This window comes from Scophthalmus maximus, chromosome 8 (assembly GCF_022379125.1).
Source record: "Scophthalmus maximus strain ysfricsl-2021 chromosome 8, ASM2237912v1, whole genome shotgun sequence".
NCBI lineage: Eukaryota > Metazoa > Chordata > Actinopteri > Pleuronectiformes > Scophthalmidae > Scophthalmus > Scophthalmus maximus.
Genome location: NC_061522.1, coordinates 20,321,915 through 20,349,538, shown reverse-complemented (window position 1 = coordinate 20,349,538; position 27,624 = coordinate 20,321,915). Strand labels below are relative to the sequence as shown.

Below are 27,624 nucleotides of genomic sequence, written 5' to 3'. Positions count from 1 at the left end.
CACTAGATGGAGTGCTGCTATTGACAGAGAAATGAACCAGCTCCCAGACAGCACTGAACAATAGGTAAAGAATTTATTTGGTCACTGAGATCTGCATTACATACAACGATAGCCTTTGGTTTTGTTACATCAATACTGTGGCGACAAGCACGTTTTCATAGAGGGAAAATTTAGATGCATACATGCATTTCACTTTTTTTCGCATTATCCATCTTGAAGCACTGCAGAATGCAGTCTTGTCATTAGGCACTTGCTAGCACTTGCTTAGTTTAGAACAACAAAAAAACATCAATACATTACATTGATAGAAAAAAAAACTATTTAAGTGATTTATGATACCCATTGGGTATATTCACATATTTTATGTAAATAATATTTAAAGATAGTAAATAAATCCAAATGGATATAGGTAAAGTGGACTGAGCAACACCTGATATTGTTGCTACAACATTCATTGCAATAGAAGGACCCTCCCACCGTTAGGGTGGTGTACAAATATGCGGGGTCTAGGAAATTGATCCTGTTTGAACATTTTGCATCCGTGTTTCTGCTTTCTGTCCATCTCCTTAGTCTGCCGAGACGCTGGAAAGACAGAAAGAAATTAAGAAACTCATCTGTGGGGGGACTCTAAATTTCCTTGAGAAATGAACAAATAAATCATTCAAATATAACAAGTTTGTCTGCAACTTATATTTAATTGAACAAAGTCAAGAGTACAACAGAGTCTGTTCAGCTGATTCAAAGCTCCTTCATCATGGGAAGGTTTGGAGGTCTGACCCAGATCATACAGAAAAGACATATTAAATAGCCAGGCCAGCACCAATGGGGTCAAAAAGAAAGTTGTCCCTTTCATCTTTCTAAATCCTTCTTTCATGGCCCAACTGTCTTCCCTAATAAACCAGCTGTTTATTAACCCTTGTAAACCACACATCAGGCTCAGCTCATTATTACTTCTCGTAAACAGTCTTTCCCAAATTGACACCACAGCAACAAGTAACATTTCGGTTGCAGTCAGAAGTGTCATATTAAGAATACCTGCTGAGATCCGTTATTGAAAACATTTGCATCAGTATTTATCCATTGGTATCTGTACTCACTCAATGATATGCAGCGCATATCTGTCGTTCGTGGTTAGGTCCAGGAGCAGTCTGATTCCGGAGTCTTCGAGGCTGTTGCCCATCAGGTGTAGCTCTGCCAGATATCTGGGGTTTGACCTCAGGGCACTGATGAGGAACTGAATGGTCTTCGAGGTCAGACCGCAGCTCCGCAGTCTGGAGGGAAACGCACAACAATTATTGGAGATGTTCCTCAACGCCAGCTCACTTCAGCCCAATAGCACTCAACTGAGGTAGTGAATAAGCATTTGGAGATATCCTTAGGAAATTGTAGTCACATTTGGACACCCCTTCAAAATGGCAAAATGCACCCGTGGCATTCTAGCTGGTAAAGTTTCCAAATTATTCCCAACCCTGCTTTGAAAATGTGTTTATTATAACCTGTAGCAGGATGGAGGTCCATTCAAACTAATATGAGACTCAGGTCAAACATGAATGCACCAGTAAATAAAATTGGCCATAACTTAGGTTCAGTGCATGTTTAAGAACATTTATATTTTAAATTGTCCATGAAGAGGCATACAGCCCCTACTGACCCTGCTACATCAGGGCACACGGCAGGGATAAAATACTCAATTAGGGGAATACACTATCTTTTATTAGCGTATTCCCATTCCCATTATACATTGTGATATACATTTTCTGGAGAATCAATTAGGAACTGTCGAATTATAAAATGACTCCCCTGTATATCATGTACCACACAAACCATACCACTTCAACACATTGATGCAAAAATCTTGTAAATATCCAATACTGCCATTAAGCAGTCTTAACCAAACATTAAAATGATAGCTACCATAGTATAATCTGTATTTTAGCATCTCTGACAGTAGACAAATGTATACCCTTTAATTGTAAATATTGTCATATCCTCCATAATATTTATGTACAGCATGTTTGAATATTTTGAAAACATTTTTACATAAACTCCCAAAATGGATTCCCCACGTTTCCAACATTGTTTCTTAATATGGAAAGACATTAGCATTAAAAAAAAAAATACATTTGGAGTAAACACACACAAAAGTATGCGCCAATTGAATAAAACGTGTTTAGGAAGAATGAAAACTCAGACCAGAAACAAGAATATGTCAGTGACTTATCACCTTGCATGGTAGCCAACATGATCATTCATTTGTCGTGTTTCTGACCACCTGGTGGAAGTCCAATACTCTTTACCAACTCATAAACTAAATATCTGGGGTTTTAGTAATAAGGCTCCACTTTGTCTGTCGTTTGGTGCTGAGCAGGTAGAGAACAGTCAGTTTGTAGGATGAGAGCACTCACTACACGACTATAAGTTACCTGGAGCCATTTTATGACTGAAATTGAATAATTTTATTTTCTTTTGGGGAGGGTACTTCATTGAGAATTGAAATAGTAATAAGTGAATAAATAACTTACGATAGCTTCTCGAGTTTGCACTGAGGGTTTCTGAGTCCCACGCAGAGTTTCCTTACTCCCTTATCCTGCAGGTCATTTTCAGACAGATCCACCTCGCTGATAATACTCTCCTTTGACATAAATCCTACTGCGAGCTCAGTGCAGCACTCATCAGTGAGGTTGCAGTGGCTCAGGCTGAAAAAAACAAAAACTACGTTACAGCACAATGTTCTAACAACAGAACTAAAAAAAATAGATACTGTAATGGCGAATTCTGTTTTAAAAAGTGATTCACTTGAGAGTTTTCAGGTGGCTGAAGGGATTCTTCATGCCAGCCGAGATGTCTTTTACTCCCTTGTCTCCGAGGCAGTTCAGGCTGAGGTCGAGGTCTTTCAGTTCAACCGCCTGCCAGTCAGTTTGCTTGATCCACCCACTCAAGAGCTGTGAGACTGAACACAGCACCTTTGCCATACAACTGCAACCAAGACCAGTGATTCCGCATCTTGAAACGCTGAGGGGAAATAAGAGAAAATGTCCATTGCTTAATGCTTTAAGTATATCAGTTGATCCGTACATTCGATGCTAGAATCAAGCAGAAAAAAACCCCAAACAAACTTACATAGCAGTGAAAAATGATTATCTCCTTGACAGTATTTTTACTTCTTTATGTTTCAATCACAGCGATCAAAAGTCCTTACTTGAGTTTTTCCAGACTACACCATGCGTACATGCCTTCGCAGATGAGCGCAAACCCGGAATCTTTCAAGGTGTTGTTGCTCAGATTCAGCTCCACCAGAGAGCTGTCTTCGGACTTCAGGGCTTCGCCGATGCTTCCACAGCTTACCACGGTGAGGCCGCAGTGGTACATCCTGCCAAGGAGAAGTGAACAGAAGCAAAATGTCACCAAGTAAAGGCTGGGACACACTGCACGATTTTCAAAGTCGTCAGATCGCCTTCCGGTCACACTACACGGCGTGCTGTCTTGTAATCGCAGACTTTCAGTCGTTGTGCTGCCCACACTACATAACTCGCCCCGTGCATGGGGGGGTCACACATTACACAATCCTCCACCTGAATAAATGTCTCCAAATCACACAAAAAACCGCAAGAAGTGACGCGGGAAAATGACGCGTGGGAATTGTTTGTCACTTTCACGATGGACGTCAAAAAGAAACTGTGTTCAATATATTACGGGAAACTCTTATGTTGCAATGTCAGAAACAGGAAGTAGTTTGAGCGAAAACTCTGTGTGTGTTGTGTGCAGAGAGAAATGACACAATGTGAAATGTTGACACACTAACTACCCGTCACATCACAGCTCAAACTACAAGAGATGGGTTCCCCGATGGTTCCCCGACTTGTCCAGACACTTAGCCTGCTAGATATCCGAACAACGTCGGCCTCGGTGAGTCACTTTGATCGCGTCGTTGGTAGTTCACACGTAGCTGCAACTGCAGGATTTGTCGGCGAGCTGAAAATCGGGCTTAAAATGGTGTAGTGTGAACTCGGCATTTACTGGTTTCTATTCATATAGTATATGCTGACAAGCAGAGCTGAATGCATCAGCCAAAAGATTTTTAAAAAGCAGTCACCAACTTAGCGGTTACAAATGATGGGTGTATATCGATTTATACTCACTCCAGCTTTTGCAGCTTTGAAATGTCAAACTTTTTAAAGAGCTCATTGGCCCCCTCGTCTCCGACCATGTTGATGCTCAGATCCAATGCTGTCAGGTAGTCGGGGTTCGCATGCAGAGCCGAGGCCAGGTGGTAGCAGCCCATTTGCTCAATGTTGCACTGTGACAGTCTACAGGGACAAAAATGACACCGCAACAGAGCAGAAATATTTAGAGCAATAAAAAAAAATTTTAAGCCTGTAATCCAGACCTACATTTTGCTTTGTGGTTCAGGCTGTTAAATTTCAGTCCCTTTATTTCATAACTCATTCTGTGACTCTTTTCATTCTTTCGATGTCAAATTTTCTTCAATTATTTTTATAAAAAATAAATGGCCTTCTCTGTGTCAGTTAAATTATTTAAATTTGATGTGAAAATAAAGGACTTTCACTGTTTCACAGCACTTTTGTATCAAGAAAAAGGGCAAGCATTTCCCTAACACTTACTTGAGGGTTTCGAGCTGGCACTCCGGAGCTCTCAAACCATCTGAAAGGTGTCGCAGTCCATCATCTCCAATTTCATTCCTGCTGAGATCCAGCTCCCGCAGTTTCAGGGACTGGGTCAGGGCGGTGGCCAGGTGTTTACAGCCTCGCGGCGTCACTTCACAGCCCTGCAACCGGAGCGTTTTCAGTCTGCAGTATTGATCGTTCAACCCCTCCACGAGTGTCCCAACGCCGCTGTCAGTGATGCTGTTGTAGCCCAGGTCCAGCTCTCTCAGGTATGACTCTCTCGTGCTCAGGACAGCTGCCAGGGCTGGACAACACTTGTCTGTCAGGTTAGAGAATCGCAGCCTGCGCGGAGATGGGAGACGATGACGCAGGACAAAAATGATCATTTTTGGAAGGAATATTGCCAGCAAAGGAGAGGGCTGGCAATATTCTACATCTTCATTTGTCAACACACTCCATGGAAAGACCAAAGACCATAAGGAATTGATCCTACTAAAGACAGACCTCCATCATTATCCTATAAAATACACACCAACACAAACAGCCACACTGTTACACATGCTTACATTACTGTGAACATGGCTACTGTAGTTTAAAAGTTTTACTGTAGTCAACTCCACATACACTGAGCTGATAGTGTAAATGGTCACTGGAGCAACAAACGTGAATGAACACCCAGCAGAAAAAAGTCCTCAATAAAAGCACTGTTCACTCCTATTGGAGTTTGTTTGCTAAAAAAATAACAGTTTTAAGAAACAACCGATCATTTTCTTAAATGAAACTATATATGTACGATCCATTTTTTTAAGGTTAATAACCAACATATTTGGGTTTTCGTGCCACAGACATGAGAGGGAAGTAAGAAACTACTAAGATGTGCAAAGAGATTGTTGGTTTTGGTCTACGTGTTGATAATAGGTAAAGTGAGGGTAGAATACCATTATTATTTAATAAAAAAATACACTGAACAAATGATAGCATGTGACTAGCATGTGCCCGCTTGTCACTGGCTTTCTCTCATACGTGCTGTTGAGTGCAGCCTGTAAAAAATTGAACAGTGACACATGAATAATATAATATATAATATAAAATGAAACAATGACTGGGAAGTAAAAGTGCCAACTTTATGTTGAAGCTGTTTTTAGGATGATTATATCATTATTGAGTATGAAGTGTAAGATTCAAAGCACATTTTTCCATTACTGAGTACAACAACCATAGACAGCTGACCTAAGGGACAGTTCACCCAAATCCCAAAGAAAACATAATTTCTCAGTTACTTACATTGGAACCTAGCCATACAAAAAGTTTTGCTTTTATTTTCTGAGGGTTTCAAGAAAAATATGATTGACGCAAATAGATTTTTGTTTATGGTACAAAAAAAACATTGAAAATATGCCCCAGTTGTTTGGGATAATCTGTAGACATCTAAAAGACAACAAAACTGTGTAAATATCCAAATATGTATGGAATGACAGAGGCTGAATTTAAATAAGAAATCTAGAATCTTTTTAGAAAAATTGGAATGAACTTACATGGCCCTCCTTGATTTCATGATAGCTGGTAGCTGCCTGAGGAGTCTTTGATCACATCTCGTGGACACATCCATCTCAAAATTGTCACTTATCCCTCCCAAAGTCTTGATCCTTTGGATCATGAAATGCCAGTACAGTGGTGGGAAGTCACTGAATGGTGTGTAACCCAACTCTAGAAAGAACTTGATCTCTTTCTCGAAAGCCTGGCTGTCATATTCCCACAGACAGTAGAGCAGACCCACGGCCCTGTAAGTCATTACGTTCTCTAGGATCTTCTTTTTGGTGTAGTCAAAAAACCAATTGGTGGGCCCCAACATTTGACGCTCCTTAAGAAGGCCAAAGAGGAAACGTAGGAAGACATCACCTTTCCCCGCATCATTTTGCAGGGCCTCATTCAAAAAAAGCCTACAATGAGAAGACCAGCCGGACCGTATTTGAATTTCGTCCAATGTAGCACCTGCGCCCAAGAAATCCCGAATGCTCGATTGTCCAAAGCGAAACACTGTGGTGTTGTGCAGCCCCTTCTCTTCCCTCAACACAAGTGGACATTCTTTGGAGAAAGATGACGCTTCCTCCGCACTTATGTCACTTTTTAAAAGGTCATCCTCATATATTAAGTTTTCCTTGTGCATCCGACACAGGGCCAGCCTTTTCAGCTTGGCGAAAATATCCAACTTTGATGTCTTGACAAGGATGGTGTAAATCTGGGTAAGATTTAAAGGGCTGAATTTAAATCCCTGGTCTTCTTTTAGATGACTCTTCAGAACATTTGCCATGATGGTGCAGATTGGAGGTATCTGACAAAGGCAGTCTAGACTCTTTGAGATTTTCACATGGTCGATGGCTCTGTTGGCCAGATCATCATTGCCGATAATTGTCCGGAAGTTCTGCTCCTTCTGATCATCACTGAACCCTTGCACTTGCGTCTCTTTAAGCAAATAGTCCGCAGGGATTTGTGCTGCCGCTGCATACCCAGTTGTTACCCAAACGTGAGCATTGGGAAGTAAAGTCCCCCTGATCAAGTTGGTCACAAGAACTTGCACAGTGGATACCTGAGAAACATCACTCACTGTTGGACAGTTGAATTTCAGCGCGCAATGATACTCATCCAGTCCATCGAGGACAAACCACACGTTCTTTCGATTCAGACTGGAAGCGTCTAGTTCCTTCAATCCTGGGAAAAATGTCTGGAGAAGTTCAATCATGTTCAGTAAACGCTTCACCAAATTTAACTCCCAGAATGTGAGAGGGAAGAGGAGCTGGATGTCACGGTACCCTTTCCCCTCGGCCCACTCCAGAGCACAACTCTGCACTGTGGTGCTTTTTCCAACTCCACACACTCCAAGAGTGATGACGGTTCTCTTTCTGCTCTTATGTTTGCAGTCACATGATAAAATATCAGTGAGCGGGACGGTTTTAAAAGTGTGAAGGTCAGCATTTTCAACATATCTAAACTCTTGCTGGTCCAAATTAGGAAATTGGTAGTCGCGATTGAGATTCCGATAGCAAAGTCTTGAGGGGAGTAATGCATTTTTAGAATATGCTTCATTCAGTTGCTGATATTTGTTCTTCAGCGTGTTTTTGAGACTGGTTTGGAGCTCCATCACAGAGGCAGAGGTTCCTGAAAAGACGGGAAGATAATGAATGTGAATAAAAAAAGTTACTCGTTAACATTTAACTGTGCTATTCAACTACACTTTTGTTGACTCGGCGGGACCTATTCCTTTATCGTATGACAAAGGATCTACGTGCTTGTTTTCAAGTCATTCATACTCTACAGCGTTTCAAAATGTGACTTCTGCAGATCTTACATATATTGTCTCACGGCTGCTTGCATGATCTTGAGCAAACGGCCGCCGCACTACATTTTATTTTAAATCGCAAGTGATTTTTTTTGCATCAGAGATCAACAATGTTGCCGTTTCATTTCATTCATTCAATTTTCCAACTTCAGAACTGAGACTAATGCTGTGGATTTCTCCAGGGATCAATAATTTTTCAAAGCATTCCCCGGTAGATCCAAAAGGAGCTTAACTCAGAAAATTTTTTAAAAAACGCAGACAAACAGAACTTTGTCTCTGTCACAGACATGGAAAACCTCTGAGAAAGTCCAAAGTACATCTCTGATATGAGAAGGATCACACGCCCATGGTCTGGATTCAGGAAGTGGAACACAGATGTTTAACAGCCATCCACTTTAAAATAAATATAAATAAATTATTATTATAATATAATATTCACATTTAAGACGCTGACATCAGGGAATTTTGACTGTTTTTAGGGGCGATTTATTTAGTAGTCGATTTACTCATCGATTAATCGATTAACTGTCGCGCCTCTAATTAGCACTAATTTCTCTCACGTGTCCAGCCCCTGCATGCACAGTTACACAGTCACTCCTTCCGTAAGCGCAGTACATCAGTCACAAACTATGAACATATTGATTAATGCTGCGGTGTTATTGGTAACACACCAGTAATGCATTGATTATACCGATGAGCGTATTTCCTTATTTTCCGCCGACCACCGACTGCGGTCAAGCCAGCCTCCACCTCGGAAAGCACAGTCAAGCCAGCCCCCACATTGGTTTGAGTTAAACGTACTAAGCATTACGGTAAGAGCCGTCAATTTCACTCAGCCAGGATGCTCTGATGTGGCATTTCAAAATAAAAGCTCTTGGAAAATTTATATTTCAGACATCATTCCCATCAAATTCAGATTAGACTTTATAGGACACTTCCTGTTTCCACAGACCAGTTCCACCTCAGATTGATAGTAGACCACCCCTCAGTGACACTCGGTCAATTTGATGTCTGAAATATGAATATGAAGACTAATGATGTCTGAAATATGAATTTTCCAAGAACTTTTATTTTGAAATCCCACATCAGAACATCCTGAAATTGACCGAGTGTGACTGTGGGGTGGTGTATTATCAGTCTCAAGTGGATTTAGTCCGTGGAAACCGGAAGTTTCCTTTTAATTCTAATCTGAATCTGATGGGAATGATGGCTGAAATGGGACAGTTTCAAGAGCTTTTATTTTGAAATGCCACATCAGAACATCCTGAAATTGAATGAGTGATATTGCGGCGTGGTCTACTATCACGTCACTATTCATATTTCGTTGATGTGGTTTTAATATATGAATTTCTATATGTTCCAGGAACGTCTCTTTTATTGTGAAATCACTCCTTACGGCTTTTACCGTAATGCTTAGTACAAAGACCTAACTCAAAATTACGTGAGGGCTGGCTTGACTGTGCTTTCCGAGGTTGAGGCTGGCTTGACTGCAGTGACCCGCGTGGATTAACGCCGCCGAGCCGGAGCTGTAACTTTAGTTTAAAACGCGAGAGACAGACGAAGGTGGTGCGTGGTTTCGTTTTCCTCCACTTCCTGGAAGCTGCTGCCAGTCCACGCGGACACACTCGACGAGCTCCACGAAGACACTTTTGAATGCTCAAACCGGTTAACTCCCTCCCGAGGGTCAACGCAGCAGCTGCCGTCACGGCGTCGCATCACCCCGACACATTGACTGACACAACTTACCGAGAAGAACGAGGTGCGCGAGCCCTTCCTGTCCGGACGCGGACACGCTGCGCTGCCTTGAGAGTTAATAAAATGTATATCCAAGGGTAAATGGGGGGGGAAAAAATCGCTTGAAAGCCGTTTTGTTTGTGGAAGATAGACCGCAGCTACAAGTGCACCCACCAACAACTCCAGTCTTCCACCGAAAACAAGCGGGTCTGGAGACGAGACACTAGTGAAGATGGGCGTGTGACCTCTGCCTTTACTTTCTCTTTGTGCTGCCCCCCACTGGTCGGTGTCGTTCATTACAGGGACGAACCAGGAAAACGGCAAAAGTGTACAAACTGTAGTGATAAGATTACAGTTATAATGTAGAGGAAAGACATGTTTTAAACACAAAAATATAGTTTGAAAAAAGTTCATTAATGATCACTTTTAATCTGTGATGATTAAAAGTGTTGTTGTTCAACTACACAGTGTCACAGCAGATGCAAACAAATACATTGGAGAGTCACATTCTCTTCCTGTATTAGTCCCGATAAATAAAATCTTACCTGACTAAAAGTTAGATAGATAGATAGATAGATAGACAGACAGACAGATAGATAGATAGACAGACAGACAGACAGACAGACAGATAGATAGATAGATAGATAGATAGATAGATAGATAGCTAGATAGACAGACAGGTAGGTAGGTAGGTAGATAGATAAATAGACAGATAGATAGACAGATAGATGGATAGATGTTTAGTTTATTGATCCCAAGTTGGTGAATTCCAGAGGCTAAGGAATCTGTCACAGCTTGCGTGCAGCCTCAAAATCCGGCTGTAATAATGTGGATGTGTAAAATGTATTTAGCTGCATCCGTTTTCTTCAACATGGTGCAGGCAGGAGGTGCTATAGCTCAGGAAAACCAGATTTTTTGTCGAATCGTAACCCCAGCCACAAAACCAAAGAACGAAAGTGTGCCCGTCGTCATAGGGAAACCTGCTGGTGATAAGCCTTCCACCATTTTAAGTGCGTTACATTGTGCATCTTCATTTTGTACACATAGAGTCATTGTATGATTGCATTAGATACATGCTTCAATTTAAGGAACATCTAGTGATATACAGTATAAGTTCATCCTTATGCTTTGTGTTGAGGATATCTCGGTCAAGTTTAAAGAAACAGTGTGTAATTTGCATGGCAAACAACTTGATAGATAGCTTTTGTAACACTGACATGACGTGCTGTGTGTCACATGGAGGAGTCATGGGGCAGCAGACAAAGTATCGGAATGCACGGCTCAACATTTCAGCTCACTGACATGGTTGTGTCGTCATTATGTCGTTATGTTGCCATGAACTCTTGTTTTTTGTGGACTTTGATTTAGTTGACATTCCCTGTGTACCTCCGTTAAGTTGCTTTTGTTTCTTCCTGTAGTGTGTCTCTGCCTTTGTTAAGTTACTTGTGTTACTCCAAGTCTCTTTTTCTTCCTCTGAATTAAAATAGCTTTTTATTCCCACGCTGCATTCGGGTCCTGCTCCTTCGCCACAACCTTCACACGTAACATGTGTTTCATGTTCGAGGAAGAGTAAGAGGCCATTGTTCCACCAAATACATTATTACTTATCAAAGGGGCAGCAGAAAGGCTTGTCTGGTGCTAAATATCACACTAACAGTTCCAGGAAGTTATTTGGCAAGCTGGGACCCATTACGTTATACAATGAGGTATACATCACGCCTGATGCCAGTTTCTGCCAGTTTACACTGTTAAACAACACTTTGTTGTAACTCTAGAAACACAACTGATTAGAATATTTGTTGAACTTAACACATGAATGCAATAAATATGCTCCACAGACGTTCCACCTTAAGTTTTGAATTATTTTTGCAAATTGGTCTAATTTGTGTCTGCAGTTGTGGAATATGTATCCATATTATTATAAATGGTGCATTTTATAGTCTGCCATTTGTGAGTAACATTGTATACATCCCTTAAGATCCTCCACTGTTTCTGTGTTGTCAGGGTCTTTTTTTATGCCATAGAACAAACGTCTCCTCTCACAAATAAGACAACAGCACTTTCTGAATAATAATGATAATGTCGGAGACGACAAGTAACTTCGTTTGGAGAATTTTTTTATATATTTACACAGTCAGCTCAGAGCTTTTGATAACAAACAGTAGAAACAGTGTTGTCTTAAGATGACTTTTAGGAAATAACTGGCATAAATCCAAGTCCAGTACAGAAAAATGTGATATGAATACAAATCTCTGTCACTTTAGTGATGAAAAAAACAAAAAAACATTAGAATATAAAAATATTTCTACATAGAGATACAGGCTACAATTGACCAGCAATTGCAGAAAATATACCATAAGCAAAACAAAAAAACCTCAACAATAATCTGAACTTTTACAGTAGTTCATTTTACTTTTTAAATTAATGTTTTAGCATGACATTTTACATTGATGCAAAGCAACTAATCACTGGACGACAACTGGAAGCTTTCAGTAGCACACAGTATGTTCAATTCCTTTTGAAGGCACCTGGAATAACAGCAGTTAAGGCAAACAGTTACGTATGAAATGCAATATTTTACTGTATATGACCTCTGCTTTGAGGATTTTATACATGTCAAACAATCTGAAGAAATGTTTATGTCCATATAACATTTCACATCCCGAAATCCCTCCAAATCAGTCTCGACACACAATCCAACAATTTCAGCTCAGCATACGTTCAAACTAGAGCTGCAACAGTTAATCAATTGATTGATTACTAAATTAATCGCCAACTATTTCGATAATCGATTAATCTATTCAAGTAGTTTTTATGGGGGGAAAAGTTAAAATTCTCTGATTTCAGCTTCTTAAATGTTAATATTTCCTGATTTCTTTGCACCTCTACGACAGAAAACTGAATATCTTCGGTGAGTGGACAAAACAAAACAAAACAAACAACTAATCGATTAATCGAAAAAGCAATCGACAGATTAATCAATTAAGAAAATAATTGTTAGTTGCAGCCCTAGTTCAAACCAAATCAGATACAGGCAAAGGAGACTCTCCTTGGTTGGTAACTGTTGATAACTTGAGATTAAACTGAATGAGTGTTGCCACAGTGTTGCCTTTTCCTCCCATATCTGAGCCACATTTTTGAGGTGTAAGTGTTAAAACACCAGAACTTTTCAGAGTCCATCCTATCACTTGGTTGTTTCTCATTTTTAAAAAAAACCCTCAAATCTTATCATTTTTTTTGGTATCAAAATTGTCATATTTAACATCAATCTGCACAAAATACACAACTTGGTTTCTATTTCAGACATCCTCAAAATCTATCAACAAACCAAACCAGCACCACAAGAATACCAACCACAATAGTTCCAAGTGCAGCAAGCTGTTATATTCTCCACCACTATTCAACTTGAAGGCAGTTTCCATTTTGCACCATGGCAGGTATGTGGAGATTAAGGTTAGGGACCCTCCTGTAGACGAAGTGGAAGGTCTGTGCAAGGGGCCGACTGTGGAACTCGGCTTTGATGCGCTGAGGGTGTGTGTCCGGGGCCAGCTGCTGGCTGGTGTCCTCAGTGACCAGAAACAGTGCGTAGTTCTCGGGGTCGGGGATCTTGAATTTGTAAGCGCAGAGTGAGCTGACCTCCTCCGTGGTGGTGTAAGGGTGGACGACCAAGGTTTTGCCCGTGCAGCCCGTGTCCACTTCCTGCAAGGCTACACGGAGATAGTTCTGCGGAGAGATACAAAAGGTCCTGTGTTACAATTTTTGGCAGAACGGACAGAGATCTCAGGGAAATGAAAATAACTGTCGATGAGTCACACATGCAGGGCAGAGGGGACACATGCAGTTACCGTTCAGCCGTAGAACGCAATCACATGCAGTGGGCTCAATGTTCCACAAGAGGGGGCCTTCTACCAAAAAAATAAAGGCGCAGATCCAGATCCACATGCTGCGACGTTAGTAGAGCAACAGTAGATTCCTGTTTTTAACTGACGGCTTACATGCACCTTCCGAATGATGCACGGGGAGTTTGGGTTTATTTGGAATTGGTACAACTTTGACTCACTGCCTGGACGTTCAAGGTGGGCTCAGGTCAGGCGTGATACCTGAAAGTCGTCCACAGACGGCACTGAACGCTGGGCAGTGCGTCGGTGGTGCCACTGGTGCAGTGTGTTCCTGGCCTCGGAGCTCAGCACCCGGGCTGCCTGCTCCTCCTGGAAGTTCTTGATGAGGGCCATGGCCCCGTAGGCGCTGGTCAGGTAGTACCCACCTGGGGTAGAAAGGAGAAAAAGGAGTTTGTAAGCTTGAAGTTGGATGGAGAAAAAGAAACTGGACGGTGAAACACATCACGACCAGTTATCTAGAAAATAAAAGCAGCTGACACTGCAAAGGTTTTAAACACTTCCTCTTTAATGTGATTCATCTCTCCTGAATTAGAATCCGATTTTTGCATAAAGGTCAGAGAGAGATTAGTTCAAATCAATGTCTCGTGTATACTAAATTAAATGTTTTGCAAATTCTGTTTCAGGTATCTATACTGAAGCAATTTTATGATATAGAAGTTAGAACACCACATACATTTAAACTGTTCTTAAATGAGTTTACATGCCAGAGAGGTTGACGCTGAGAGGAAAATATTTCATTCAGGGAGGGTTCTCCCTTTTCCTCTGAACCCGTTCCAGCCCATTCAAATCAAACACGCAATGGAATTTCCTACCAATGTCGTAAGGACTTTCCTTCGCATGCCTATGTCAAGTTCACTCATTGAAGCTTCCTGGTAAACTCGCCACAGAGAACACGGCACCAACAACCAGATAAGAATGAGCTCATTCATTGATCCACCGTGTTGTCACGTTTCCTTCGAATTCTAAAGGTGGCGGGCAACGGCGTAACATCTCACATATTCCTTTGATTTGACACTTTTCAAGCATTTAAATGCAGCGTTTAATGCGGTTATGGTTATGGTTACGATTACGGTTAGGGTTGTGGTTTTGGGTTAGGCTCAGGATTAAGGTATGGGTTGGGGTTAGTTGTCAATGTACACTAACATCAAACGACAACTTATTTCGAGCAAATCAAAATGTCGGCACAACTGTAAAAAAGTCACTACATCTACCGCTGTTCTATTGCTGTATTTAAAAAATAACCCTAACCCAATTCGCCTATTACGCTGGTTGCCAACCACCATTGAAATCATTAGCAACAAATGGCCACTCCTGACAAGGTTAGCGCCGATGCTGCCGAAGCATCCGTTATATCAGAGCTGTAGAGTATTTCTTCATTGAAAGACGAACAACGAACAGATGGTTCATCCAATCACCTGTCAAGTACCCGCCCTTTTCCAGACAGTTTACAACAAAGCCCTTCCAGATGGTTCCATATGACAAACCACCAGACCGTAAAACCGATAGAGATGCTGTGGAATGAGCTCAGGGGAAACTTTCACACTGCACATCCTAAGGATGTGGCTGAGCAGAAGCAATTCTGTACTAGGAGGTTTTTTACCAGTTGTTGAACCGAAGGGTTCACTTACTCTTTATTTACACCAGCACTGTGAATGTTTAATCTGAAACAATCTAAGACATTATCCTCTCCCCCTCGTTCTGCACACCTCTCCTCTCTTCCCCATTTCTCTCCTCACCCCAACCGGTCGAGGCGGATGTTCCGCCCGCAAGTGAGTCCGGTTCTGTGCAGAGATTTCCTCCCTGTTAAAAGGGAGCGCTTGCTCATTGTGGGATTTGTTGGGTTTTCCCTGTAATATTGCAATATTGACCTCACTATGTAAAGTGCCTTGAGACAATGTGAATTGAATTGAATTGAATTATCATTATTAGCATGCGAAAATTGTGTTTGAGTGACTTGTGGCTCAGATCACATTTTATGACCAATCAATACAGAAACATTTTGTGCAGCAGTAACTAACATTGGCCAGTGTGGATCTCTACAACAACCTGGATGACCATGCTAGTGTCTAATATGTGACCCCTCACCCTTCACCTCTAATCATATGAACCATGTCCAACCATTCAACAGGAGGTATGTCTTCCACTGAACAGAGTTAACTGCTTCCTCCTGGACAGACCTTCCTTTGAGGCAGGTGATACCACAAGGTGGAACTCTCTGTCCGTCCAAAGAGAAGAAAACATTCCCTCCAACACTTCAAAATCTCACGCCTGAACAGGTTCAACCCCGCGTGTTTAATACCTACACAAACAGAAAAGTAAAAACATCAATTTGTGGTTTTACGGGTAGCTACAGTAAGGGCCGGTGGGTAGGCGAGGCTAACCACATATGCTGACTCCAATAGCTGTACCCGGACAATAGAAGGGGTAAAAGCCAATATATGTGATATCTGTACCGTATATTTTGTGCAAGGTTTCAATGTTGTATACCGAGACGGACATGTCCACTTGAACTTGAACACATCACACACACTTGCACCACCTACCCTCTCCTTGAAGCAGCGATGGGTCCAGCAGCTCCATCATGTACTCGATCTCCGTGTCCAGCTGAGGCATGTCGGACTGCGCCACCACATAAGTCAGCATGGGCAGGAAGTCATCGGCACCGTACATCCTCCCTGGAAGGGAAGCAGGAAGAGAGGCAGAAGGCGTGGTGGTCACACAGGTCAGACAGGCGAGGCGACAGTCATCAGAATCCGACAAGTATCAAGGCAGACTACGATCCTTTTAAAAAATGATAATGAATGATGCTGTAAAACTGTCATCTCACACCGTACCTGAGTTGTCCTGCATGATGGTGTAGATGAGCTTGCACACGCGCAGCAGCAGAGACACCTTTTTCTCAGGGGAGTACATCGTCCTCATGTTCAGGAACTTGTGGCGGATCTTCTCGATGGCCACGGCATCAGGGGGCACGGCCCCGTCCACCCCCAGCTCCTGGGGCCTCTTGGTCTTGGCCAGGGCCAGGTTCTCCCGCAGCTGCTGCCAAGCTCCACTGCTCACCTACAGGACAAAAAACAGACAGGGTCTCAGGAGTGATATGGGGTCATGAGCTTGTTCTAATTCTCGAGAAGAGTTTGTTTGATTATTATTATATTTTTATTTATCATTTTTATTAAATAGGGTGGTCAGTTGACAGCACAAAAAATCCAGTTTCATAGTAACTGTCTCCATTTATGTTTTAATTTTCACAAGGGTCATTATCCCAAACATATTACTTTTTAAAGTTGTATGTGTGATTATTTATCAAGCTAAGAAAATCTTTGAACTTACATTATCATGTTTATTAAAGGAGAGTGCAGTGATTGCCTTTTCACTGGCACATATCATGTTTTTTCTCCTATTTCTTTTAAATCTCCACAGTCTAACAATTTCTACGTCTGATAAATAACCTCTAAGACCATAATAAAAAATCCTGACCTGGAAGTCGTGTAAAGCCACCTCAATCACACTCTTCAGCGGCTTCAGGACACACTTGTGCATGGCCTTCTCAAGCACCTGGTCTGTACAAGACGACAGCGACACACAGAAAAAGGGAGAAAACAGACATTTTTTGACCGTTAAAAACACACCAGTAGAAAAAGAAATGATTATATATTTACAAGTCGAGAATTGTGCAATATTTTAAAACCGAAAGTTTTGTCATTGTGTATGAATAATGACAGGACACATGCATACACCATGGACAAGATCACACAAAACTGAAACTGTGTAGGACTCAGTTTGGTCGTCCAGACAGTTTATCATCCAGTAAATTTCAGTCAGTACATTATACAAAGTCAGCTGATAAAGCCCAACTCTAGCCATAATGTGGCCATTAAACCTATAATGAAACTGACCGCACAGAATCTCAGTCTCCTCCTTTATATAACATTTAAACTATGTCCTTATACAAAATACAGCACAGGGCATTACAACTAACCGATCTTAGGCCTGTTAAAGGAAAATGCTGGCCTTCTTTTGTATTGACTTATTATTTGACTGTGGCCCATTTTTTCCAGTTGAAAACAAGATCCTTTGAATATCAATTAAATATGTCTCTCTATATACAACAGTATATATTTATTATTATTTACTGTAGTAGATGTTCCTCAAAGATCAACTCCGTGGGTTTTAAAACTGCATTCGAGATGCAACATGAGCTAATTATTGGACAGTTCATCCAATGAAAACTGCAATTTGGCAATTTTGAAAATTCAGGACATGACATTTGATGATTCCAGGAATTTCCTGCTTGTATGATAATAAACAACAACAAATAAGTCATGTAATGATGTCACTAGGGCTGCAACTAATGATTCATTTCATAATCGATTAATCTGTCGATTATTTTCTCGATTAATCGATTAGTGGTTTGGTCCAAACAGCAAAGATATTTAGTTTACTGTCATAGAGGAGCGAATATTTACTTGTCTTTTTTTCATAAAAATTACTTGAACCGATGAATCGATTAGTAAACTAGCTGGCGATCAATTTAACAGTCACTGTTGCAGCTCTAGATGTCACCTTGTGTTGGACAATTTTACTGCTTTCTGATGTTTCATGTACCAAACAGTTAACTGAGGATATAATTCAGAGATTACTCTATTATGAAAATAATGGTGACTAGCAACCCTAAAAATATTTTCCTTATACAACTGGAATCATTTCAAATTTTGGGGTTTCAACCACTACAATACAATTAATATATAACTAACCTCAGATTTTGACATTCAAAGTCCTGAAAGTCAGGTTTCACCTGATAGATTACATATTTGTGATTAAGCTAAAGGGAAACCTGAATGTTTAGCGCGTCGCTCTTTGAAGAGTTTAAGATTGGCGGAGTCGGACCTTGAGTCTGACCTCGACATGTCCAGGTCGTTTACCAACGTGGCAACCGATCAAACATGGAGCTCAACCCCATTCACAAGAATACCCTTCACTCATATGATAGGCAGCCAAAGTTGAACTTGGATCATTACAATGGCTCCGTCTGTGCCGCAGACCTACGTCCATAGGCTTCAATTAATTCCCTGCCTATCTCAACTATGTCCAGCACGTCACACTGACACAATTGTGTCTTATTGGCAGTGCTAACACAACTTATCATGCTTGCACAGGCATCCTCAGCCTCCAGTGCTTATGTCATTCTAATGCAGTGAGCTACACAAAACAAAAATCCATGTCTGGCAGCAGGGGAAACAAGTGAGCTTGTACGTACAGGAGCTCCGTTCCCGGGAGAAATGTGTGCCTTTGGGGTGATTCACAGAAACACCAGAGGATCACAACTACAATCCACCACACACTCAACTGTTCTGGAAAAAAGAAGTTGTGGGTCACCTGAGGCACGGATCTGCCTGCCCTTTATTACATGCCGGTAGGACAAATAACTCAGTCATGAAGTAATACATGAACAAGCGGAGGCCTGAGGTGTTTACAGCAGATGGACAATTCCTTCAGATTCTCATGTGCACACAAGGAGGGGGATACAGAGGTTTTTTAAAGACACTCTATTGGTCCAACTGTTGTATGCACACACACACACACACACACACACACACGCACACACACACACACTGCAGACTTCCTGATTCCTCCCAGCAAGGCTCATTTCCTTTGTATATTGAGCAATGTTTGTTGTTGGGCTTTATCTAGGCTACAACCTGTTCAAATGCTTCCTTCAACTGCAATAAACTGTAGGAGAGTGTGTGATATACCGTGTTTGCACAAAGAGAAACATGTGCCCACGTCAATATATACACACTAGCGGCCGAGCACATACATACACTGAAAACACAAGACAAAAACATACAACAAACACAAGATATAACAAACTTTATATTTGTGCAATCTACTGACCCAGCAACGACAGTCTCCACTTAGTTCACATCCTCCCTGTTTGTTCTCATCCAGTCACAGACATAACTCAGGGTGTGTGTTAACAGTCGGACACCCTCCCTTTACAAACACCTGAATGGCTGATCATTCCATCTCTAGGTCTGACAAACAAACTCTTAAGTATTACAGACACTACCAATACAATAAAAAAAACGTTGGACTTCTTTTACAACAGTCACACAACAAATAAACGGAAATATTTCTTTCCAAAGACTACCACTTTCAGCCAAAACGTAATCATAGTGTCTGTAAACAGACTCAGACTGTCCGCCTTGCTGCTCACGGCTCTCTGTTTTGTTTTGATTTTCCAAGGCAAAATAAATAAGTGTTATTTTGTAGGCTGCACAAGCACATATAACCATCTGAAAAACCTCAGCTATTTTCAGCTATGTTTATGTACAGCTCTATACTGTACATACACAGCATATTCCCTCTCATTATAGTGTCACTGACACAATTCAAAAATTTCAATTTGGATAAAACTGTTCCAGTTCATTTCCTCGCCTGCTGTGTAAAATGTCTTTACTTTTCTTCACATTTCCATTCCTCAAAGAGAACATTTTTGTGAGCGTGAGGCACTTCATGTGCGAATCTGCGGTTGTGCTCACACAAGCAGAGTGGATCACTTCTCTGCCTCTGAACAAGGCCCTGCTGTTGTTGTTTACAATGAACAAGGGAAGTGAGACGTGTGCAAAGGCATACTTACATATTCATGCAAATGCTCTTGTCCACAATAATCTGATTAGAGTGAAACGACCCTTTGATGCCATTGCTCATGTCTGCAAACTTTGTTTTTGCTATCATCATGACCTCATTGGACAGGATCCACACACTTGATATACTCCACTCGGATCAGGAACAGGATATCCAAAGTAGGAACCACAGTTCTCAAATGTTAACACAAGCAGATGCACATGGCTTTTGACTAAAGGTACTACTGTAGTAAACCAGAAATCATCTGATAAAAGAATAATAGCACAAATCTGACCAGACTTTGAGTTCAGCATTTGGCACTTCTGTGCTGTGGACACTTTTTGACAAATACCACCAAAGTACAGAGATTCAACATCCTTCCCCAATTCCTTTCAAAATGAGCCTCAACTGCCCTATTGGACTATATACGAGTGAGCAGAGGCCAAGAATAACTTATTTGGGCACAGCACAATGGCATTTCCGTAACTCAACACCTATAATGAGGCAGACTAATGTGGAAAACTTCAGCTAATATGTCTGATTCCCAAGAAAAACGGCAAGCCTGGGCACCCGCTGAACATTGTCAACAAATTGAGTCATTTTGAAATCCTCTTCTGAAGAAATACTGAAGAGGCTGTACTTCTCGAATCATATAGGAATGAAAACATGTAGGGAACTGAATGCTGTCAGAGATGGGACGTGACTAACACATCACACACGTGCCCACGCGTGCATGAGCAGATGTTTCACAAAGTCAGGACACACAAATGCACTCACAACCTACCCATCGCAAAAGCTATACTTGGCGTCATGGTGTGCAGATTCTCTATGTTCTTGTCCTACTTACCAATCTGGTCCTCAGGTATCAGTGACTCTATAGGTGGGTCCAGCTCAGAGCTCTGGCGCAGGTAAGCCTTCATCTGCGTCATAAACTGCCTGAGAGTCTGCAGAAAATCCATCCCTGATGTGTGACAGCCCCGGTTCTCCTGAACAAAGCTGATGTAGTCCTGAACCAGGGAGCCAAAGTAGGAACTTTTGTTCCTGGACAGCTCGGCAATCCTTTTCACCGCCCGTCTCTCCGGCGTCATGAGGGAGCTCAGCATGCCACTCACCTTGCGGAAGCGTCCTTTCAAGGCCCTGGGGAGGATAAAGGACCCCCCACTCAGGCTCACACCAACCCTTCGTCTGCGGGCTTTAAAGGATGTGCGGAGGCGCATCTCTAGATCAGTCTCCAGGCCGACCCCATAGTCCTCCTCTTCATCTTCCTCCCCATCCTCATCCTCCTCACTGCTGTCCTCGACTGGGTCTTGGTGGTTAAGGTGTCGAGATTGACTCGGGGTCAGGCCCAGGGAGAATCCAGGAGACTGTGAGTATTCCAGTGAGTCAGAGGAAGAAGTGGACATGCTCATATCACTGAGCCGCTGGCGTCCCCTCTCACTAGGACTAGATGGACTCCTAGCATTATTCTCTAGTAGTACATCAGCGGGGACAGCGGGCGGAGGCTGGCATGGTGGAAGCTTGGCACGAGACAGGGCCTTGGCAATGGTCTCCTCGTCCATTGCTATGTGGCAGCGGTGGGCTTCCAGATCAGGCTTTTTAGGCCTTGGAGGTCGTGGGTTTGAAGGCACAGGGATTGGTGAGCTGGCACCTTTGGTAAGGCTGCTGTGCTTGGCACCCATTGGTGGTCGAGCGGGTGCAGGGCGCCTGCTGGGGGACTGGTGTTGCTTGGCAGCCAGAACAACAGCCTCTGGCATGCTCTTGGGTCTGGTGGTAGCCGCTGGAGGTCCAGGTGGAGGTGGGGCAGGGCGGCGGCGTGGCATTGAGCGGGGAGGAGGGGGGCGAGGGGGAGGGTGCCTCGATTTGCCGTTCAGTTTGATCTTGTCCGTGTTTTGCTCGCCAACTTCGCTGCTGCTTAACGTCTTCACAGACGATTCCCCCACATTCCCTCGGTCGTTGTTGGACTTGACAGCATGTGAAGGGGAATCCTCTCCACAGAGGTAGTGATGAGTCTGGAGAAACAGTGGGTTAACGAAGCACAGGGGACTACTGGAATGTCTTCTCTCCAGATGAAAAGAAGGTGGAGGAGCGTGGGACCGTAGTGTTGGGGGCGCACTCTCGCAGTAAGACCCGGCGAGTCTCTGCTGTGACCCCCCAACCTCACCGCTCCTGTTGGTTCGCTGGGGACTGAGGGTACGGCTCAGAGGGCGACAGGGACGGGGGGAGGTGCGCCGCTGACTGCACAGGGCAGAGTCCCAGAAGCCTGTCAACACACAAACATAGAAAGGCAAACATTACAACTTTGAAATAGACATAGTTCATTCAAAGCTTCCAGAAAGGCAAAATATCCTCATACAACTGGGATCACGAGTGTTCAAGTAAAAGAATAGATAGATGTAAAAGAACAAAGACAGTATTCTCAACTGTTTTCCACCAACACCTCAGAAGTTTACTCAAAGTTCTTCTTACTTCTTTCACTGTGCCTGTCTTTTGCCGGCTTGTGCCTTTCCGTCTTGCTGGTGGGAGAAGTGCCGTGAATTCAGCTCTGTGTCTCTTGTGTTTGATTCACTGGATGCCGACACACACCCAGAGACATGCAGAGGGAGTCACCCAAGCTAATCACAGAGTGGGAGGGCACTCAACACACCACACGGCGCACAGCCCCAGTTCCTCCACTCCTTCTTCCTGCCCTGTTTTCCTCTCGTAATTCTACATGGAGCTGTATTTCCCTGGAGCCTAAACCGAGTAGTGTTAGTACCATTTTCTGCTGTTTAATTAATTTGTAGCTGTCTGCAAACCCTTTATCAGATTTTTCTGCCTCTGCACCTTCCTTTTTTATATTGTTGTTCTTTATTTTGTAGGCACAAGACAACGATTTCACCAAACTGTAAGCAACAGGCAACAAACATACACACAGATACTGCAGCATAAGTCTGGTGACGACTGGTCCTGCAGCCTAAAAATGGAAACATGAACTCTTGCATTCCTGGGTAGCTAAGTCCAGCTGACCGCTAGTGGAGCAGTTTCAGATGTCATATATTACCTTGGTGTCTAGAGAGTTAACTGTGCCTGTGTTATTCTTACTGGCCCATGTGACTAAGAGCAGCCGACACTGTACCACTGGATGATTTCTAACTGACATTTGAGCAGAAAAAGGACATACTGTGATTTATTTAGCATAAGATCAAATTTAAATAATTTAACACAAATAAAGGAAAAAAGTAAGGGTGGAAAATACAGTTTTCATTAACTTTTTCATCATCAATCTTTTTTGGTATTCTTGTTCCCTTTTGGAACATTGAAGGGCTTTTAGTGTGAAATGTTTGTGCAGGAAACAAGTCACGGAGGGTTGATTTACAGCAATCGAAAAAATTGCAAAATTGGAAGCTTCTGAAAATAATTATTAAAATTGAATGAAAACAGAATGTCTGTTTAGCCAGTATCAGTGGGAGTTCCATGTTGCTTCGGGGTCAATTGAAAAGCTGATTAAGACTTGTGGTGTGAGTTAAAAACAACATTGTGCAAGGTCAATAAACATCACAGTGTCAGCCCAGAGAAGAACTGTTCAGAAAATATATGACACAACTCTGTTGTACAATGGGTGAAATATTCAGACTTTATGCAGAGAATATGAATATGATGACATAGGGTTGGGTTAAAGGAAACTAAAACATAATATCAACTAGGGGAACTCAGACATAAGGCATGTCTCTCTTCCCTTTTTCAAGTAAAGAAATCCTGAATTTGAGGTACACATTTTAGAATGCAGAGAATCATGTCCACTGACAACATTCTGTCAGCTCTAGGCTTTCCTGATAATGGTAATGCGAGCAGCGCTATGATATGCAGCAGAACAAGGTATAGTGGTGCTTTGGGCTAAATGCTATTAGCATGCAAACCTACATAGAGTCAATGCTCACTCTTTGGCATTTTTTACCATGTTCCCTAAAGGCAAAGCACAGCTGATGGGAATGTCATGAGTCTTTGCATTGTTTGGTCATAAAGTAGATGGCAATCCACCATGAACAAATCGAATCCCTAGCATGGCTAAAAAGTTGAACCGCATCCTCACGACAGATAGTCCATGATGAAACAAATTCATGATAAGCTCAACTTGAATTGGCTTAAAGCCCACCACTCTAGTATACCACACTTCCACCCTCAGTCACTGCGATATATTCAAATGTCTGAAGCTGTTGGCAACATGTGCTTGTATTTCACATGTGCATGCCCAGATTCCAGAACGCAGATCAAGGCAGTCTGCTTCGTCTTTAAATAGAACCTTTCCACTGGAGACGGGGAGTTTCCCTTAACGAATGTATGCATTTGCTCAGGGAGAGAGGCTCAGAAACTGGCTCACAGTTGGAGCATTTTCCATCAAATATAAGAACTGCAGCGCAAAAACGAATTACAGCGCATCACACCCACTAACCATTCAAAGGAGTGCGGGCCTGCAAACAGTGTTTCCATACATGTTTGAATGTGGTATGCTGCGTGTGTTTGGACAGCGCACAGCCTACTGTAGCTTTCCACTCACCACTCCCTTCTCCCCCCCATATGGGCACTGAGTAATGTCGTAGGCTTCTACTGTAGGAAGCTGACTCACTGCAGTTTCACAGCAGCTGTGCCTAGAATAACTCGACTGACATGAAGCGACTAAATCTGCTGTGAAAGCAGACCCGAATGGTCAGGGTGATTTGACAAAGAAAAAATAAACAAAACCTCTGCAGACAACTGCTGGTTGTTTCATCTGTCTTTGCTTTGTATGATTGACAGCTTGCATGTTAAAGACGGGCTTCTGAGTGACGTCATCACACGCGCAAACACAGGCAGGGGGCAGAATGCGGTCTGAAATGAACGAGAGCTTATGAGGGGATCCTCATGAAAAGTTGTTTTAATGCCTGAAAGACCATATTCATGAGCTATGGATGAATAAGCAAACACAGACCTCATGACCTCAATAATTTCTTCCTGACTGGCAGTCAACAGTGCAATTTTAGTTTGTTAGTTCTATTAGCAGAAAGCAGCAATATTTGACAATGTTATGTCAAATATGGTTTTTCAACCTTATCTGAGTTAGAGGAGAAGATCAATATCACTCATTTTTTTTGTCAGTCACTCACTTCTCACTTGTATGATTTGTATATAAACAAAATGTGAATGAAATTACAATTTGAAACTATTTCTTGGGGAGCAACTGTTCATCCACCAGCCCGGCACTTCTGTTCATCATCTACGGTATTGTAGGTTGCCAGATATAAGGTCTTTGAGCGCAAGTTTATCTGTACGGATGAATAATACCAAACCTGGCAATCGCACTGTAATGATCATACTCCAGGAAGTCGCAGTGCCTACTCTTGTTCACCAAGAAAAAGTTAGTGCACATAACTCGATGCCCGAACAAGATACAACATGTTGGTTATTGGGCTTTTGAGGGGTTTTATACACTGGAGAGAACTTCCAGATTACAGTCTTCATGCTAAGCTAGGGGAATCGTCTCCCATTTCCAGCTCCATTCTTTAAAGCACATTTAGAACCATTTAGTTTTTTGTGTTTTTATTGTGAAATTACTTTAAACTTGTGGCAGCCTGAACAGAAGAACACCAATCTAAAAACAGTAGTATGCTTTGAAAAAAATGTGTAGCAGTCAGTTGATTTGTGATTCCAATTCTTGGAGAATCACCAGCAAGGTCGCTCGAGATGAGCGTACTTCAGAAAAATAAAAAGTAATAAATGAAGCTACCTGCTCCAAGCTGTGCCACCTCCTCCAGTTCTTTCTGAGTCTTGGCCGATGCAATGGCCTCTGGGAGTTTGATTGTGAAAGGCAGGATATCCCTAAGGGTAATGCAAACATAAGGCCAATATTACAAAAAAAACCAGGACAGAAATGAGAAATAGTTGAAACAGTGAGTATGTGTCATCATTACTGTTCAGTGTCCAGTGCTATATGGTTATGGTTACAGTGCAGATTTGACAGTGATGCCCCCTGACAAAGGTGAAAGTGATGTCTCGCTGGCAAACAAAACTGGAGCACTGGCATACAGAAGAGTGGAAACACCTTAAGTCTTCACTAATATAAACATGCTGACTCTCTATAGTCACATCCAGTGTTGTGTTTGTTATTTGCCGGTGGCACAATGCCCCACTATTTCCGGTGTCTGTTGTTTGAGTCTGTCTGAGTCCCTGGCACGAGCTAAAACAAGAAGTGAGAGCCTTGGGCACAGAAAACTGACTGCTTACTCAACAAACTTTATTTGCATCCACGGAGTTTCCATCCTCAAATCCCCGCCCATCACAGAGCAAAGCACAGAGAAGCTAAAGGATGTGATAGATGGACAGACAGAACAGGGAATGTGTATTTACCTGCTAATACAGTAGAAGGCCACCAGGCGAAAAAGATCTGCAAAACTGATCCCAGATCCCTCGAGAGAAAAGGCTGCAAACAGAGGAAGTTGGAAAATTAGGAAATTATACATTCTTTATAATGAGCAACTTTCTGCACATTTAAACAACATGTTATAGAAATAGCAAAGTGATCATTATACTTGCTAAACAGGAGTTTATTCACAATATATACTTTTTTTTGGTTGTTGGTCTTGTGCAATCACAAGGGGAAAGGCTGTAACCACCACGTGGGGCAGGCCTGTGTAGTGTACCATCTGAGATTGCTTGGACCAGTTATGGGGGCTGCACTATGCGAACTATGCTCCCACCACTCAGGGCCGGTGCTTGGCAACGCTGCTTTATTGTGGGGTTGGGTTGGGAAAGTCACTGGGGACATTACTGTATTCCATACCAATATTGAGAGCTAAGGGTGAGGCTCGGACCGCCACAGAGAGCAGTACTGCACTGTGTCGCGTGGGTGAGTCAATGAGGAACCAAGCACTGATAATACCCGCCATGCTATCCAGCTGCTGCACCCTCCACTTAACATAGACTCCTGGACATGCCAAGTTCTTCTGGTTTACACTTTTACTGATTTGGTTCTTGCAATGATTTTTATCATTGTTGGCCTTCAAAATAAATGCACGTCTAATGCCGCCCTTAGACCTAACGACTTTCAAGCGACTTCACTGTCGTAGACAAAATTCCATTGTCGGTATAAAATCATGAGAGTTTCGCTCGAGTTGAGGTGCGCTCCCGTAATCTCGATCGTTTGGATGTAAGTTGGTGATCTGAGCTCTTTTACGTCAGTCTTTTTCTCGTGTTTGATATTATCGTAGGTTTTTAGTCTTCGCTCACGCAGATAGTGACGTGAACATTATCTACAACCAATAGGTGAGCTCTTTCCAGAACCAAACAGGAAGCAGAAAAAGCATGTAGGGGTCGGGGAATACATGCTGCAACACTGCATGGAGACTCCGGTGAATTCTGCGGCCTGTTCTCTTTTTCTCGTTGGCTTATA

At 42.3% G+C, this 27,624-nt stretch overlaps 2 protein-coding genes across 4 annotated transcripts in view; both read right to left on the bottom strand.

Moving 5' to 3' along the window:
* Nucleotides 1-54: 54 nt before the first annotated feature.
* Nucleotides 55-10,240, bottom strand: LOC118312855 (NACHT, LRR and PYD domains-containing protein 14). Of its 2 annotated transcripts, none has more exons than XM_035637850.2 (9): nucleotides 9,871-10,240; nucleotides 6,161-7,781; nucleotides 4,623-4,967; nucleotides 4,140-4,307; nucleotides 3,200-3,370; nucleotides 2,797-3,012; nucleotides 2,523-2,696; nucleotides 1,098-1,271; nucleotides 55-582 (listed from the first exon to the last, which is right to left on the bottom strand). In XM_035637850.2, exons 2-9 carry the CDS (start codon nucleotides 7,762-7,764, stop codon nucleotides 567-569), a joined length of 2,868 nt encoding a protein of 955 aa, XP_035493743.1. In that variant the 5' UTR covers nucleotides 7,765-7,781; nucleotides 9,871-10,240; the 3' UTR covers nucleotides 55-566. The 2 variants fall into 2 exon arrangements, with proteins under 2 accessions (XP_035493743.1, XP_035493742.1); XM_035637849.2 differs by having other exon boundaries at nucleotides 9,709-10,237.
* Nucleotides 10,241-11,796: 1,556 nt separating this feature from the next.
* Nucleotides 11,797-27,624, bottom strand: part of LOC118312854 (ras and Rab interactor 2) — a 33,743-nt gene continuing 17,915 nt past the window's right edge. Inside the window, exons 6-13 of one of the 2 annotated variants that reach the window (XM_035637846.2) lie at nucleotides 26,583-26,655; nucleotides 25,963-26,054; nucleotides 21,070-22,482; nucleotides 17,073-17,155; nucleotides 16,430-16,655; nucleotides 16,139-16,270; nucleotides 13,797-13,960; nucleotides 11,797-13,419 (exon numbers count right to left, since the gene is read on the bottom strand). In XM_035637846.2, coding sequence (XP_035493739.1) covers nucleotides 13,093-13,419; nucleotides 13,797-13,960; nucleotides 16,139-16,270; nucleotides 16,430-16,655; nucleotides 17,073-17,155; nucleotides 21,070-22,482; nucleotides 25,963-26,054; nucleotides 26,583-26,655 — 2,510 coding nt within the window. In that variant the 3' untranslated portion in view covers nucleotides 11,797-13,092. Of the gene's footprint in view, nucleotides 13,420-13,756; nucleotides 13,961-16,138; nucleotides 16,271-16,429; nucleotides 16,656-17,072; nucleotides 17,156-21,069; nucleotides 22,483-25,962; nucleotides 26,055-26,582; nucleotides 26,656-27,624 lie in introns of both variants that reach the window. The other variant, XM_035637847.2, reaches the window with a different exon arrangement.

Coding starts and splice junctions, on each gene's coding strand:
- LOC118312855 (XM_035637850.2), bottom strand. CDS start 7,764: ATGGAGCTCCAAACCAGTCTCAAAAACACGCTGAAGAACAAATATCAG. Junction 3,013..3,199: donor TGTAGTCTGGAAAAACTCAA/GTAAGGACTTTT, acceptor ATTTCCCCTCAG/CGTTTCAAGATGCGGAATCA. Junction 1,272..2,522: donor TGCAAACTCGAGAAGCTATC/GTAAGTTATTTA, acceptor GTTTCCCTCCAG/ACTGCGGAGCTGCGGTCTGA.